The following is a 16,084-nucleotide window of genomic DNA, read 5'->3' as shown; positions in this document are numbered from 1 at the left end:
ATTCTGCCCAGCTTCTTCACTTGGCTGCATACAACGAAATTTTCCTGAGACGGACTCACTCCGCCTCACTCACGAACATTTTCGTCAACTGGACTCACTCGGACTGAAACTCACCAAAATATTACTCACCCCAACTCGCTATATGACTCCGACTCACGGTCGATCCGAGTCATAGTGAGTCCGAGAAAGTCCTATCATGAGTCCGTTATCTTAAAACTATCTCGTTCGACCCTGGTGTTAACGCTCTCTAACACTGACATCTCACGTAATCGGTGCTCTTCTTGGTGGCTACTGATTTAGTATCTTGGATTACGGGTTATGAGTGGTTGTAAACAAGTAAGGAGAATTTTCTTGCAATGTTGAAAACAACCTATGCTTATCCACCTACCTGATTCAGGCCACTGATCAATAAATATTAAAATGGTGTATGAACGATACGTCTTAGGAATACGTGCGAGTATATGTGAGTATAAACGTGACTCCAAGTAAGGCTGATAGTAAGGCTGAAGACGAGTAGACAAAGGAATAGGTCAGCAAAGCTAATAGGAGCTCACTCAGACTCACTCGAGAAATATATCTTGCGCTTTTGACTCACTCAGACTCAGACTCCCCAACGTTTTCTTGAGCCGAACTTAGTTGCACTCACACTAAAATTTTCTTCAACCAGACTCACTCGCACTCAAACTCTCTAAAATATTACTCAACCAGACTCATTCAGACTTTCGGCCCGATGTGAGTGAGTGAGACCGAGCGATTTTACCGACTTATGCTTGGTTGTGACGTGCGACAAGTGTTTATATTGACTATAAAAAAACAACGTGGGTAAAGAAAATAAACAAAACAAATAATACACAACCAAACTTCTGCCATGGTAAACCTACAACTCACTTCCGATAACGCACTTTCCGTTTTCTTAAATTGTGCTGTCCACACAAAAAAAGTAGGAGAGAAGTAAGATACAATTGCTAAATAAAGAGTAAACAAGTGTTTATATTGACCACAAAGAAAAACAACGCAGGTAAAGAAAAGAAACAAAACAAATGATACACAACCAAACTTCTGCCACGGTAAACTTACAACTCACTTCCAATAACGCACTTTCCAGTTTCTTAAATTGTGCTGTCCACACAAAAAAAGTAGGGAAGAAGTAAGATACAATTGCTAAATAAAGAGTAAACAAGTGTTTATATTGACCACAAAGAAAAACAACGCAGGTAAAGAAAACAAACAAAACAAATGATACACAACCAAACTTCTGCCACGGTAAACTTACAACTGACTTTCGATAATGCTCTTTCCAGTTTCTTGGATTGTGATTTCCACACAAAAAAGTAGGAAAGAATTGAGATCAAATTGCTACATAAAGAGTAAACAATTAGACTTTTTATTACACTCCAGGGCCGGTAAAATTCAATGTCATATCAGTGATAGTATACCTATCAATATCGCATCCCCGGAACTGTGTACAAAACTCAATAGCAATTAATAAATAATTGTTGAGGTTTACGTATAAATACGATACGATTGTGAGAGACGCCGAAAGGGGGAGGTGGCTCCGGAAGTTTTGAAAATGCGGTGTCTTTTAACGTGTCCTGAGGTAAAGCACCCGGGTTTCCAGCACATCTCATCTACTGAAATGTCACCGCCGCAAGCAAAGCTCGACGCTGCGACCTCCGGGCCAGCAGTCGAACTATATGTAAGCACTGGACCACCTTGACGGGTTAGCCTAACGAGGGCTACAGTGAGGCCCTTTTTGTCAGGGGTACAACGAGCATCGAATAGCCTAAATAAGACTTCGAGCAAAATCGGGAACCGCAAAATGTTGCTTTTGGAGCACGGGAGCCCAATTTCGGAGCAGGTTATAAGGGGGGGGGGGGGGCGCATTTCAGCACATAATTCCAAATTAGGAATAGCATAACAAAAAATGGCTCAGTTCTAAAAGATAGTATATACATATATATATATATATATATATATATATATATATATATATATATATATATATATATATATATATATATATATATATATATATAAGGCACTCAGCACTGCTGCTTCAATAAAAGTTATGGTAATGCGGTGAACCATCCCACAGACCAAACAATGACGAAGTCTTCGCTTAGGGGACAATGTGCTGTGATCCGTGACAGCTACTAGTAACAGCCTTTTGTGATATTTCTACGCTTTTTTTTTCCAAGAAAATACTGTACTGCGAAAAAAAATATGGCTTATTGTGTCATCCATTAAAAGATGCGGAGCACTTACGGGAGTACTTTTGCAGCTCGAAGCGGAGCGAGTCTGTTCCATTAGCAGCAGATTGAGAGTGCTCTTGGTATGTTCCATTGGCAGATCCACAATAGCTCCATCATGGTATCGACTCCACGGGCGAAAGTGTGGGCACGCCAATGGACGTCGGTCACGTTGGTCGCGCCTCGTTTTGGAGCATGCATAGCTCGCGTTTTGCTAGTGTAGCGTCGCTGTGAGCAGCGTGCCGACTCGTGCAAGAAAGCAGATGCCCTCATCGCGTTTCATTCTGACCAACCCCGCCTAAACGTGCCATATTCCGCTTTACAATGGACCCCTGATTTCACCGAACACACTTTGCAATTTACAATGTGCACTTCAATGACAATCTGCCATTTGCTCTTGTGGGAGCGCGTGTGTTCCATTGGGAGGGTCCTTTCGGTGGAACCCCGATGCGGTGAAGTGTTCGGGCACAGAGTACGTCAGCTTCCGAATCTGCCAAATAATGACACCTTTATAAAGAGCTCTGCGCGCACTGGAACGAGGTGAGAAAATTTTAGAACTGCCGTCCTTCTTTTCTGTCGCGGGTCGGTTGCCGTTACTGTGTGCGCCAGTGAAATGCATTGGGTGGTGATGATCTGACTGCTGGGGACCAAGGCGGCCTCAATTTTTTACTACATTTAGCGCAGCTCAGTACAATCGGAGGCTTGTCGGACATTCCGGCGCAGTATGGTGTCGTTTCAAGATATCTCGTGGTTTTGGTTCAGCTTGGCGCGAAGATAAATAACCCTATGAGATCGGCGCAAATGGCACAGCTGTGCCAACCATGCACTGTCCGTACTTATGGCGTTATTCTTACCTATTCTAGGGTCACTGTATTGGTTGGATTACTTGTGTGGACTGTGGCAGGTAATGATAGTTAATTATTTCTAATGCGTGGTTATTGCCTATTGTAGCCCCTTACTATTTATTTGTTGACCTCGTAATGTACTTCTCTCGTATGAACGTAGCATACGTAGTGCACACAAACAACTTGAAGGCCTGCTGTTTCCAAATAAGGAGGAAAGTGGGGAGGTGAGACCGTAAATAATAGCTCTGCCATGTACGGTGTAGTGTAGTAAGGGACAGGAAGCAAAAGTGATCGTGACAATAAGAATAGAAAGGAGAAGAGAAAACAATAAAGAAAAAAATCACAGCATATCCATGGAGGGAATTATGAGTGGGGCAAAGCATTCGTCCGTCTGTCCCTCCATTTATCCGTACATCCATCCATCCGTCCATGAGTCTATTCGTTCGTCCATACGTCCGATCGTGCGTCCATCCATTCGTCCATCATTGCATACGTCTGTCCATCCGTCCGTTCATCCATCCGTCTGTCTGTCTGTCTGTCTGTCTGTCTGTCTGTCTGTCTGTCTGTCTGTCTGTCTGTCTGTCTGTGCATCCATCCATTTGTCCGTCCGTACGTCCGTCTGTCTGTCTGTCCGTCCGCGCGTTTGTCCGCGCATTCCTCCGTCCACCTAGTAAACCCTCCTAGCGCCGCCACCTCGCATCTTTTCATGATTTATTTATTATTAACAAGTACCACCATCCAAGGGACATTCTAAAGACTAAACGAGAGGTGGCTACTACGACTACGACACGGAAAATACGACCCATGGCGTAAGGACCTTCACCCCTAAAAACAAAACTCAGATGGGTGAAAGAAATCAATCTGCGTTCGCCCCGTGGTAGCACTTGTTTTCCAGTTGCACAAGAGTTACTGTATGTGCTACATTTAGTTAGCATAAGTAGCATATACAGTGACTGTAGCTTGCACTGTTTACTTATTATTTCACGAGCATAGGACTGCATTTCTGTCCCCATTGCTCGATTTTATCTGTTCTCTTTTATTTCTTGCATGCCAAAAGTTGAAACGTCGTCAACGTATTTAGTAGCAGCGCAAAATGACAGGTTACCTCAATAAAAGATCAGACTGCCGTATTAGTGATGGTTAATTACCGCCAGGCACGCGAATGAGAGCAGCTTCAACCATCCGAAACCTCGCATAAAACTGCGCACGTGACTAGCGCATCTTCGTGGGTCTCTTTTTTGTAACCATTACCTGACGCCTCTTTATCTTTTGTTAAATCAATTCAAAGTTTTTCTTTAAAAATCCGACCCCCCCCCCCCCCTCCTGAACACCATTTTTTTTTTGTGGGCACTCGAGGCCTACGGGACGGCTTTATGCTCTCCCATTGTAGAGTACCTCGTACTCTAAATCGTTAACAACTTTTTCTAAACTTTTTTATACACACGCCAAACAAGCTCGCGCCTTTTTTTTTTTGCATGTGACGAACCCCCTTCCACGCGCAGTGACGTCTCCTTTGCGATGGGTGACGTTGACTTCATTACTCTGTTGAAGCCCCGTTTAGACCAATCGACAAGCGGCGTACTGCGTCACGTCGCCGATCGCCGAGTTGAAGTCACTGAAAGGAGGTTGGTCACGCACAGAAAAAATGTGCGAGCTTTTTATGTGCGTTTCGGAGCCTGTTCACTGGCTCTTTAATGAATAGCATAACTTTTGCTGTGTCTGTGCATGCTGCGTTCCATCGCAATGTTCTGTAGGATTGTAATTCATGTTCACTGTTCGTGAGAACAAATTTCTCTACACAGACGTCACTCACAATAAAGTTGTTTCCAGCCCAACAAATATCATCCCATAGTAGAGTACCCAGCACTTTAAACACTTTCTATAAGCACGACGTAATCTTTAGCTTCCCCTGGGTAACTTCTTGGAAATCATAACTTCCGAGTGCCCTTTTCCGGTCTTTTTTGAAGATGGGGACCTTATACGCAAAAATTTTGGTCTGTCTGTCTGTCTGTCTGTCTGTCTGTCTGTCTGTTCTTGTCTGTCTGTCTGTCTTTACATTTGTCTGTTTGTCCACTACTAATGGCACTGAGTACTTGAAACGGCCGACCCCATCCTCCACGCCCACCAATGTTGCTCAAGGTTTAGCGTTCATACTTGTGCAATTGTCAATTAAAAAGCAATTATTACGCATGTCTGGGGCACCATAACACGTGTATATTCTGCATGTGCGTCTTTTACTAGAAAAAACATACATAAGTAATTTTAAGGACCGTAGCGCTTGTCACACTGCGCTGACCATGCAAAGCTTGCACGAAAAGGCGAGTGCTTTCAACGCTTTGCTAAGACGAGATGGTGGTGACACCTACCCGTCGCCTTGCGTTCTACACCTTATCACCTTAGAGACGGTTGCGCACACCCGTCTCAGAGACACGCGCTTAGTTTCCAAAAAACTGCCAGATGGCGCTCATCTCTCCCGTGTCACGTGACTTGATCGTCTCCGCTGCACGCTCAAGGCACTCTAACGCAGCGCCTTCAGAATACCATTCACCGATTTTCTTGCGCAGAACATTGAAGGAATGTTTTGTTCACTCTCTCCACACGCAAGACTATCGTCTTTCGACGACATTTGCAGATTAACATGCAGATACGGGTCCAATTGTTTTTCACTTGCAGGTTGGACTTCTTCTTGTTCTCCCTTTTACTTACGTGCATTTTACCACGCAAAACTGCAGTTAACTCTAAACATGCTTCCTGTCCGCACTTCCGATCAGAATTGCTTCAGTTTACCTTGATTTATGGTTACCTCTAAAGACGCGTTCATAAACCCCTTTCTGCCTCTAACCCGTACAGGCTTAATCACCTCCTTTATTCTGATACTCCTAGTGCTAAAGCCAAAACTCATAGGGTCTCTTGCGGATTAACCTAAAACGACTGGAAGGTCAAAGCCACTCTTTCAGTCTTCAAGGCCTGTATTACTCATAAAGCAATCTATCTATCTATCTATCTATCTATCTATCTATCTATCTATCTATCTATCTATCTATCTATCTATCTATCTATCTATCTATCTACACGCCTACAACGTTTAGCTCTCTTGGCCATTTCGATAATGGTATCAATATCTATCTACCCGCCTACAGTTAGCCCTCTTGGCCATTTTGATAATATTATCGATACCAAAATTGGTATGGCAGCACATGACTGTATGACGAGTATACGTGACTAGTCATAACACGAAAATCATGACATGTATGTCAAGAATGTTATGATTTACATTTCGTGGTCTTGCTGCTCTTGCGGTGGTTTCGTTCACATGACATGTTGCGAAACTGGTATGGTATGAAATGACTGCATGGCGAACACAAGCGACAGACCCTAACATAAAAATTATGACATGCGTGTCATGTAACAACATGGCAACATATCACGTTCATGGTGCGCTCGTGGCCATTTCGTCAGCTCCACATATACCAAATTTGGTATCAGGTGAATAGATGACGAAGGCGAATGACACGTCCAAACATGATAATTATGACATAGAAGTCATGTATGGCGTAATTTACGTATGCCTCGTAACGTTGTGCTGATTTTAAAAGTGACATATCAAGCTCCCTTATTTGTGCTTCGCATATCACAGATTCCCACTGTATACGTGAGGTCTGCCAATTTTCTTTCCTTCCGAGTCGACGTGTTCCTCCTCCTCTCCTCCCAACTTCTAACAATATGTCGGTGTTTACGTCCCAAAACCATGATATGATTACGAAAGGCGACGCAATTTAAGTATCCGGAAATTTTGACTATTTGGTGTTCTCTTAACGTGCACTCACATCGCATAGTAGACGGGCCTCTACCTAGACGACAAGGCATTGGTCCCGCGACTTGAACGTGAGCAGCCGAGTACCATAGCGACTGACCAAACGAGTTGGACTCCACCCACCTTCGAAATCCTTTCCAACTAACGTGGTTCTGCACTGCCCACGGGATCAGTTCGTTTTTGCGCAAGTGACGGTGTCATGTGGTGACATTTCAAGTTATATTACGTTGACGTCGTACGGTAGTGTCTTTACACCATGATGGTTTTTAAATGGGGCGCGTTTCTTAGTCACTTTGATGTCGCGCTTCGGCGTCGGATGCGCCGTCCACACCCCCACTGCGCATGCTACTGTCTGGCGTCTCTTGCCGCATGCTCGCGTCTCGTACCGGCCCAGGAAGGCATCCGCAAAGCTGTCGTTCCAGGAGCCATTAAAAGGTGGTGGTAGCGGTTAGAAGATGAGAAAAGGCACCTAATTTCTGCAACTCGATCGGGAGCACGGCGCAGTGCATATCCCATTAAAAGAGTAGGCACCACAGGACATCCAGCTAGCCGGGCATGCGCAGTGGGGGTGTGGACCTCTCCCCCGTACTCCTCTCCCTCAAACGCAGGCGGTCTGTATAGAAGCGGTGGAGCGCACGTTCAGGATTCCGTCAAGGGCGTATTTACTTGACTTTCGCTTGTCTTGAAGCTGGTGCTCTCCCATAGTTGAGTACGAAGTACTCGAAATCGTTAACCCTTTTTTCTAAGCACACATGCTCTGCTTGACTCGAGTAGATGCGATGGAAGCAACAGTAGCTTCAATCAGTAGTGGGAAATAACCCACCATTAGCGTCCCACCACTCGTTGAAGGCAACGCTTCTCTTTCATTCAATAATAACAATAAAGACGAAATAACAATTAAAAATTCCTAAACCAAGTTACGAAACATTCGCGTGACACACGTCCCCCCCTCCCCCTCTGCGACGCATTAACTTGTGTTCCTCCCGGCAGAGGGTGATGCGGTTGGCTTTTCTGCATCGATCGTGTGGACGCGCCGATGGTCAACTTTAGCGTTCGATGACGCATTTATACTTCATTTCGTACATCAGGTGCAATGCTGTGGAGGCTATCGAGATTTCTTGCAAGGAATGCGTTCACACAAAGTAATTGTTCGACAATTTTTCCATCTGAGGCATACTTTTAATTCATGTTTGGTATACATAAATAAACTGGGCTAGTTGGTCATTGATCATTTCACCATAAGTAGCGAGTGCCGTAATTTCTATCTCTTTTGTTCATGTCAAAAACTGCGCTACTTAACCATATGGTAAAATAAACATGCTTTGGTTGTCGGAGGTAAAGACGCCCCGTTACACGGCCGTCTATATGTTGTTCTGGATCACTTAGCGTCTCTTTGCTTTCTACTTTTCATGTTTTATTTGTCGGCTTTCGCGATGTTTTGCGAGTGCGTTCGGGATTGTCTCGAACGAGCGTCTGCAACGATGAAAGCCAAGCACGACACGCACGTAGTCACACACCTTGCTGACCAAACTTCTTGCATAGCCTCCACAGCGTTGCACCTGATGTATGAAACAGAGCATAAATTTTTAGCAAGTAAGCAATTGACGAATCCCGAAAGTCAGCCCACAATCACTCGCGCAGCGACTGAACAACATATAGTCAGGTTTTGTAAAACAAGATATGCCTCTGTTCTTGCTAACGGTGTGATTTGACGGGCTGAGTTGGTGTGCGCACAGCGTTAATTTAAGTGATAGGTTAATTGCAAAGTTAGCTATATATATTACCCGTGAAATTGCTAGTGCTGGTTCAACTTAGTGATGTGGCCTCTCAGAAAATTCAAGGCATTTCTGTATATATTTCAGACTGTAACCAGGAAGCAAAGACACCCTTCCACAAAAAAAAACAGTACAATGAGTTACGGCCCCTAGATTACTGTAATTACAGAGATATTGCGTGGGCATTTGTTCGCTGCTGATCCTGTAATGGCTCACGTAACTTAGAGGGACGGTTTATTACTCTCCCGTAATACAGTACGAAGTACTTTAAAGGGGCCTTGCAACACGTTTTGAGCATGGTCAGAAAACACTGCCGATCGGTAGTAGAGGCTCCCGACAACACGCGAGCCAAATATTATAGCTACCACCCTGCCTGGAATTCACATTAAATCATCGAAGTCCGCTGCAAATTCCTTTCTCTTCTTTCGTTAAATCATGTTATATGCCCAAAAATCACACGTCAACGACCCATCCATCAGCCGTTGGTTGATTTGAACATGGCGTGCTCGCTCGTTACAGAGATCGCCGCGTTAGGCCGGTACTTCTCCACGCGTGCGCACACGATCACACTGAAAAAGCCACGCTTTCGAAGAAAAAAAAAGTGCTCAAGGTCACGAGTCGTGCGTGTCTTTTTTCTGTGGCCCTGCCATTCCTCCTTGTTTAGCTTCCAGCGCTTTCGTGGGGACGAAAGAGAGAATGCAATTGCAGCATGCGACAAACCTTTGTAACTCCACTCGCACTGGACAGATTCCTAAAACTTTGGGGCGTTGAATTCGTGATGCAATAAGCTCTTCCAGTGAACTCATTCTACAGTTAGTTGAAAAAGTATTTAAGAGCCCCCTCAAGTCGTTAAAACATTTTTATAAACACACGGCACAATTTTTCTCGATAGGGCCTCATCGTGCGTGAGGCCCACGGAAATGCTTTATGCTCTCCCATAGTAGAGCCTAGTACTCTAAATGCTTACCTATATTTTCTAAGCACGCAGGCGTTAGTTGGTAACTTGCGTCTCATCAATGACGCAGCATAGAGAAATGCATTTACTAAATGAAAGGACGCGCTTTTGGCGCCCTGCAACCGAGATATTGAACAGGGATTCTATATAGGGCTGAAGTGGCGAGATTCATCACGTCTATCTGCCTCTCGCTACAAGTGGTGACCTAGACGTGATTCGAACACGCAACCTTTGGATCTGGAGTCGAAATGAGCTCCGCATGTTTGTGTGCATAGAAGATCGCAAACACCTCTAATAACGAGAAAACCTCGATGACAACAGATCCGACAGGGAACGAGTTTCTTGCCCACGTTCGTCTGTTCCATGCGGGAAGGAATGTTGATATCCTAGGCTTTTAGAAAATGCTTCTCATCCCATCTCCTCAGCTGTGATGTTCATAGTTTTGGCCTCCCCTCCAGCTTGTCTCGACTTCAAACAAACTGCGGAAGAAAGAAGTGTCGTGGCAGTCATGACATTTCGATGACGTCCCCGAAATGAACCGACCTTTCTTTCCCTGGCAACTCAATATACTATATAGTTATGCTGGTTTTCGGAAACTCTTGCGCACAGAAATCCTATACATGCGTTATGTCCAAAAGAAACCACGTTAACATACGCAAAATAGCGTGTTAGAAGAGTAAAATTACAACCAGGCGTCACAGAATTCGAATTGTGTAACAAGGCGTCACACAATTCAAATTTTATAATCAGTGTGTTGCTGATGGCTTCCAACGCATTAGAAAGGGTTCAGCTATAACTCTTCGTCGTCGTCAGCCACCGAATCAATTATTGAAGTAGTGGATACCTTGCAAACGTGCTTGAATGAGTTGCCCCGGGGGGGGGGGGGGGGGGTCCAATGGGAAAGGCACACTTGCAGCTTTCTCTGTGACTGCGCGGCGTTTACCGCGCAGGCCTGGCGGTTTTTCATGGAGGTGGTTTGCTCCAAACTCGTCCACGTTCACCTCATAAAACAGCTTTGGTGACAGGGCCCCTAATGACTTGCGTACCAACGATCTTGCGTTCCCTTGTACTCCAGGTTGCACCCAACGAGAATACAAAGGAACGCTAAAGCATACGTACTATCAGCTTCAAATAAAACCCGTACAGCGACAAGCCTTCGCGATACTATAGTTCGCGCCGTCCACTTATCACTACGAACGGGCACGCATATATGCGGAACGCTGCCAAACAGGATGCGCGCGCCTGTCAATCGGGATAACAGGACGGCACGCATTACTCTATCAGAAAGGTTTGCTGTTGTTCGGGTTTCAGTTGACGCTGATAAATACGCAAGCTGCTTCAGGCTGCTGCCACAAACACTTTAATAAAGGAGTGGGAACACAAACTAAAGCGAGTCGCTCGTGAACCGCGGCTGTGCAGGAGACGCTGGAGCTGCTGCTGAGCGACACCGAACTGCACAGTGCCCTCGATGCCGTCGGCATGGACTCGGAGCGCCGCGTGGCGGCCGACGTGCTCACCTGGCCCAGCTTCGTGGAGCTGCACGAGCGGCTGTACGCGGGTGCGCGGGACGATCACGGCTCGCTGCCGCCAGGGGTGGTGGCGCTGCTGCGGGAGGACTTCGCGCGCTTCGACCGCGACCACGACGGTTGCATCTCGTGGGCGCAGGTGCTCACCCGCTTCGCGCTACAGCTCCTCAGACAGCGACACACCGACGTAAGATACATTACATTGATGATTGATATGTGGGGTTTAACGTCCCAAAACCACCATATGATTATGAGAGACGCCGTAGTGGAGGGCTCCGAAAATTTTGACCACCTGAGGTTCTTTAACGTGCACCCAAATCTGAGTACACGGGCCTACATTTCCGCCTCCATCGGAAATGCAGCCGCCACAGCCGGGATTTGATCCCGCGACCTGCGGGTCAGCAGCCGAGTACCTTAGCCACTAGACCACCGTGGCGGGGCTAAGATACATTACAGCCAAGGCACTTATGAGATGAACAGATCAGGTGGTTTTCGTTACGCCATTCTCTCCCGTCGCTAGTGAGTAACGCTGGGCGAATTCTTGCCTAATGGTTGTCTCGTCCGCGATGTTGTCTCTTCGACGACCGCTCGCCGATCGAGGTCCCGTCGATGGACTTCTCTAACCTTTTCCCAATTTTTTTCATTTTTTCCTAATCTGTAATTCTTTCTTTATCTTTTTTCATCTCTTCTTATCCTTTCCCTTGTGAGCTACTTCCGAGATGTCACACTTTGGTGCAGACAGTTGCGGCACTACCTTTTAGGGGCGAAGCTCCTTAAAGCGGCACCCGTTCATCCCTCGTGGTAGTAGTAGTAGTAGTCGTAGTGTGTAACCAGTCTTACATTTTGACCTCCAATGTGGTGCTGGTTGGATATTCGTTCTGTGCGTTGTAGAACAATAAAAAATTCGCAGCGTGCGCGTTAACTAAAAGCCGAATTCTCCTGTCTCTCATTCCCCCTTAGCAGCCATTGGCATGTACATTGAGCACTATCTGACAGGAAAATGTTGCTACGTTATACTCGCTGGGCGTAACCTCCTTTGTTTTAGAAAGGTTTAGCGAGCGTTGGGCCGCAGTGCCATGAATACAATGAATTAGTATATACCATGAACTCGAGGTGGTTAAAGGTGGGAAGTAGACATGAAGCGCAAGCCGTAAGAAAGTGTGCGTGTGCCTCCTCTCATTCATTCCTTGGAATGTCCGCTGGATGGCGGTGTTTCTATATGAGCAATATATGAGAAAAAGATGCGATATGGTGGTACTTGGAGTTTTGAATAGGTGGACGAATGGACACACAGACAGATGCATGGACGGACGCACGGATAACTTCACGGACGGATGGATGCATGGACAGACGCAGGAGCAGATTCATGGACGAACGCAGGGACGGACGCACAGATGGTCGTGCGGACGCACAAACAGACGCACGCACGGACGGGCGGATGGACGCACGGGCGGCCACAGAGGTGCACGAATGGACGGACGGAAGCAAGAACGAATGGACGGACGGATGCTTCGCCCCACTCTCCATCATTCGCTCCGTGAATATGCTGCCATTTTTCTTTTCATTCTTAATGTTTAATATTCACTACCCTCTTCTGCCACCAGTGTCCGTAAGTGCTATTACACCAACTTAAAAAAGAACATCTCTAATGAGTCGGATATGAGCCTGAGTCTTGGACATGGCTGTCGACTATTCCACCGCAAAGCTACGCTGACGTTTCACACGTCTTCACAAAAAGACGCTACAAAGTCTCATTGTTGGGCAAGGAATTTACGGCCGCCTCTTTGTGGAGTTCTGCACCTGCAGACGGTAAAGTCCTCGGTGTCGCGCTTGCTGTAAGACGCGCTCTTCACGTTCCTGGACAGGTGTATATTCTAACAGACTGAAAGCAAGTCTGCCGAGGTTTCCTAAAGGGGCACGGCTTCTCCAAGGCGGCTCAACACATCCTACATAAGACATCAAACGCAGACACATCCAGCCTACAAGGTATCCACTTCCTCTGGACTCCTGGCCACGCTTCCCTGCCAGATAATGATCACGCTGACGTGGTCGCTCCGGAACTTGCCCACTGAGCTGCCGGCGTGGGGAGGCTGAGAATCCAGATCAAGTGGGCCCTCCACTCACATATAGAGGCATATCAAAGTACAACACCCGCGCTAGACGCACCATGCACCCACCGCCAGCGTCGTTCTCACCAGAGGAAGAGGTGGCGCTCCGCCAACTCCAAACATATACCTTCCTCAACCTCCTGTGCCTGCATAACTTCTACCCTGACCGCTACACAGACCCTTGTTCCCCGCGCTGTGGCAACTCCCCATGCGACGGCGGGGTGCGCTTTAAAATTATTTCCTCCTCTTCCCATCATGCTACACCCCATCCGCACCAAAAAGCTGTGAAATGATGTCCTCTACGACGGCCCTCCCGAGTTCCGCCAGGCTTTAGTTCAAGGGGCCCAGGAGGTCGCCGAGATCGTCATAGGTAACCCGGACTATGGTTGCCTCTCACATGTTTCATTTATATATTTTTAAATAAAATGTCTTTGTGCGTTAATATATACAGTATAGAGAGATAGAGTGAGGTAACAACCACGCGTCACACCACGCGAACTGTGCAATAGGTGGGCCGTTTAACGCTTCCGATCTCCTACAAATGGTTCAGCCGTAATTCGCCATCGTCATGAACGGCAGCATCAACAAAGTGATCATAACGCCTTGTAGATGTTTAGCGGGTAGCTCGATTCGACGCATAGTAACGAGCAATGGCGCACTGGATTCGTAGGTCAATGTGCACTTGTAGTATTTCTCCTAAGAGTTTATAACGAACTACTCATCCAGCTATCGCTGTGTGCTTGTGCGCTGCGTGTTCAGTGCAGATTGGCTTTTTTTATGACTTAGCATCTCATTACGTTATGTTCCTCGCTGGGCGGCTTCCAGTCCGCTTCTTGACGACCAGAACTCAACATTTCTGACTGTGCCCGGAAACTTAAAAACTACGAGGTTATGGCTCAACTCAACGAGTTCTCCTGAATACGTAGGATACTAAAGAGTAAGTTTGAACTTGATTTAAGGACAAGTCATCTGCTAAAGTAATCAGTGAAAATCATTTATATCATCTTAATTGAACCGCTGGCGGTTTTCTTGTGAGCGCCTGGAATCGCTGCAGAAACTATCGGAGATGCAGCAACCTTAGGAGAGCCGAAAAGCGATTAAATGTATCTCACTTTTTCTCCGCACTTAATTCACAGAGAACGTTTTGGTTACGTTTTGATTTTGGTCAAAAATACCATTTTCTTGGTTTTGGCCAAGAGGGCAGTCGAAGCCAGAGGGTTCCTGGACTATAGGGAACCCTCGCACCATGGGGTGACACCGGGCCTCGCTCGGAACACGGTTTTCTAAATAAACGTTTGTTTCTCTCTCTTCTTTTCGTTCGGTTCCGATGCACCAATTTATGCTTCAATGAAGAAATCGTCTCCTTAAACTACAGATGTCTTACCGTTGCGTCCTTTTCGTCAACTCGCATATCCCGCAAATAAGAACAAAAGCAATATTCAAAAGACTCGTTTTCTTCGCTTCTTTCTACATATCGAGCTCATCATCCCGGCATACGTGATGCCTTGGGTATTGTGGGCCAGCGGCTACCTCATGCAATGGTCACGTGCCATTTAACGCCCTCTGGCAGAGAGCACTCCGCACTTCCCGCCTTGGCTACGATTGGCTCTGGCCTCACACTACCATGGACTAGAATGCATATAAATACCCCGCGAAGTGAACGAGGGAACGCCCTCCGTCGTAGCTAATTGTTAAAGCATTAGAGGGTTAATTGGAAGCTTGTTGATTCGAGCTCTTCAGTTTTTCGTCTACTTTATTTTATTACAATTTGTGCCGTTATCACCACGTTACAGTTAGAAAAAGCCGTAAATATCATCTTTATTTTCATGGATGAAATATCTGCTTATTCCTTTTAGATACATCCCGTACGTACACATTTACACCTATTGATCGAGCCAATTGGGCCAGAACAAGCACCCTCAAAAATTTTCATAACATTCACTCGCCTTACAATGTCGTCAAAAAGTGATTATCATATCAATACACGCTGCTGCGTAAAGTAGTCTTAATGATAATAATCGCTGGGGCTTTAGGTGCCAAAGCCACGATATAGGCTGGAGAGGCACGCTGTAGTTGACGACTTCCGAAATTTCAACCACTTGAAGTTCCTTGTGCCACATTCAGAGAGAATGCGGATAATAAAGGGTGGACGGGCCGTCACGTGACCTCAAAGCCGCAATTCACCTTATTCGCGTCTAGCACGCAAAGCTCGGCACGGATAATGCCACCTTGTTTTCCACTGTGGAATTTCGCTGAGTTAAGCTGCGGCTTCAAAAACCAAACCAGCAGTGTTTGGCGACCAGCATACCTTATTCTTCTCTAGCCGTACGGCTGTCTTCGCTGCAGAACTAAGTTCTTCACTTGCTGGCACTTGGTTCAGTTTATTTCTAGGACTGTTTGGTCACACGACGACTTTTTAGATGTCTATCGCTTTAAATGGACGTCGACTTGTGGGGTGCAGAATAACGGATGTTTTAAGATGATAAGGGGCGCGAAAAAAACGACACACAACAGAGAAGAAGTACACGGGACGACGCGCTACTAGCAACTGGAATATTTTATTCAGGAAACACCATTTATACCGCAGTGACATCAAATTTAACCCAACGAATCGACCAAAAACTAAAAATACATGCTCAGCATGCCTATAAGTAACGTTGCAGATAGGCTATCTCCCCTTCCTGCAGACTGATAGAGGGGTGGCTGATGCAATCAGGCCCCTCCCTCTGGATAAAGAGGGCTTCTATAATCTCCCTCTCCGCTGAGCCCCTGTGCCTGTAGATTACAGTTGTCTGCTCAAATGCCGGCTTAC

The 16,084-nt window shown here is 46.1% G+C and overlaps 1 protein-coding gene across 1 annotated transcript in view; it reads left to right on the top strand.

Moving 5' to 3' along the window:
• Nucleotides 1–16,084, top strand: part of LOC142774288 (PHD finger protein 24-like) — a 44,484-nt gene that overhangs the window by 11,959 nt on the left and 16,441 nt on the right. Inside the window, exon 4 of the mRNA XM_075874683.1 lies at nucleotides 11,058–11,351. Coding sequence (XP_075730798.1) covers nucleotides 11,058–11,351 — 294 coding nt within the window. The remainder of the gene's footprint in view (nucleotides 1–11,057; nucleotides 11,352–16,084) is intronic.

The sequence above is a fragment of the Rhipicephalus microplus genome, chromosome 10, assembly GCF_043290135.1.
Source record: "Rhipicephalus microplus isolate Deutch F79 chromosome 10, USDA_Rmic, whole genome shotgun sequence".
NCBI lineage: Eukaryota > Metazoa > Arthropoda > Arachnida > Ixodida > Ixodidae > Rhipicephalus > Rhipicephalus microplus.
The sequence above is the reverse complement of the archived record's forward strand: the minus strand, read 5'-3'. Positions and strand labels throughout refer to the sequence as shown.